Consider the following 675-nt stretch of genomic DNA (forward strand, 5'->3'; position numbering starts at 1 on the left):
GCTCTGCGGGCCCTTGCGGGCAGGACTCCCCCGGGCGCTGGGCGCTGGGGTGGCCGTGCTGCTGGCGCTGGGGTGGCCTGATGTCCGCTGTGACACCCTAGCCCTGCCTTCGCTCCTCCCCAGGTCCTGCTGCAGGTCCTCATCATCCTCACGGGTAACTACAACTTCTTCAACATGCTCACCATCGTCCTGGCCTTCTCCCTGCTGGACGAGGAGCACGTGGGGCGCTGGCTGGGGCGCAGCAAGAGGAGGCACACCAGCAGTGAGTCCCTGGGTGCCCTGTTTGGGGAGGTGGGGTCCCCTCTGTGTCGTGCCCGGGGTGGGGAAGGGACAAGCCACCGTCGCTGATCAACCCTGTCCGGGTGCGACAGCACGAGGCATCGTTCTGGCTGTCCGCAGCTGCCCTCCGGCTCGGTGGTGTGAGAGCTGCTGCCAGCACGGCCGCCTCGCCCGCTCCTGGGGGAGGGGGCCGTGCCCGTGGGGCGCTTGAGCGGGCGCCCCCGTGAAGCAGCGCTTTGGCTCCTGCCGCAGGGATGTGCTCTGAGCGCTGCCCACTTGCCCTCTCCCTGCCTGGGCTCTCGGGGCACGGTTCGCACCCCTCCGTGCAGCGGTGGGTCGGGCTCGCCGAGCCCCCGGCAGCCCCCGGCGTTCAGCGGGCCCTGCTCTGCAGCAGCC

The 675-nt window shown here is 70.8% G+C and overlaps 1 protein-coding gene across 1 annotated transcript in view; it reads left to right on the forward strand.

Moving 5' to 3' along the window:
• LMF2 (lipase maturation factor 2) overlaps positions 1–675 on the forward strand; it is a gene marked incomplete at its 3' end in the record, with an annotated part of 11,802 nt that overhangs the window by 5,719 nt on the left and 5,408 nt on the right. The window contains exons 5-6 of the mRNA XM_009283602.1: positions 124–262; positions 532–610. Of these exons, the coding sequence (XP_009281877.1) occupies positions 124–262; positions 532–610 (218 nt within the window). The remainder of the gene's footprint in view (positions 1–123; positions 263–531; positions 611–675) is intronic.

This window comes from Aptenodytes forsteri, unplaced genomic scaffold (genome assembly GCF_000699145.1).
Source record: "Aptenodytes forsteri isolate BGI_AS27 unplaced genomic scaffold, ASM69914v1 Scaffold1062, whole genome shotgun sequence".
In the NCBI taxonomy this organism is placed as follows: domain Eukaryota; kingdom Metazoa; phylum Chordata; class Aves; order Sphenisciformes; family Spheniscidae; genus Aptenodytes; species Aptenodytes forsteri.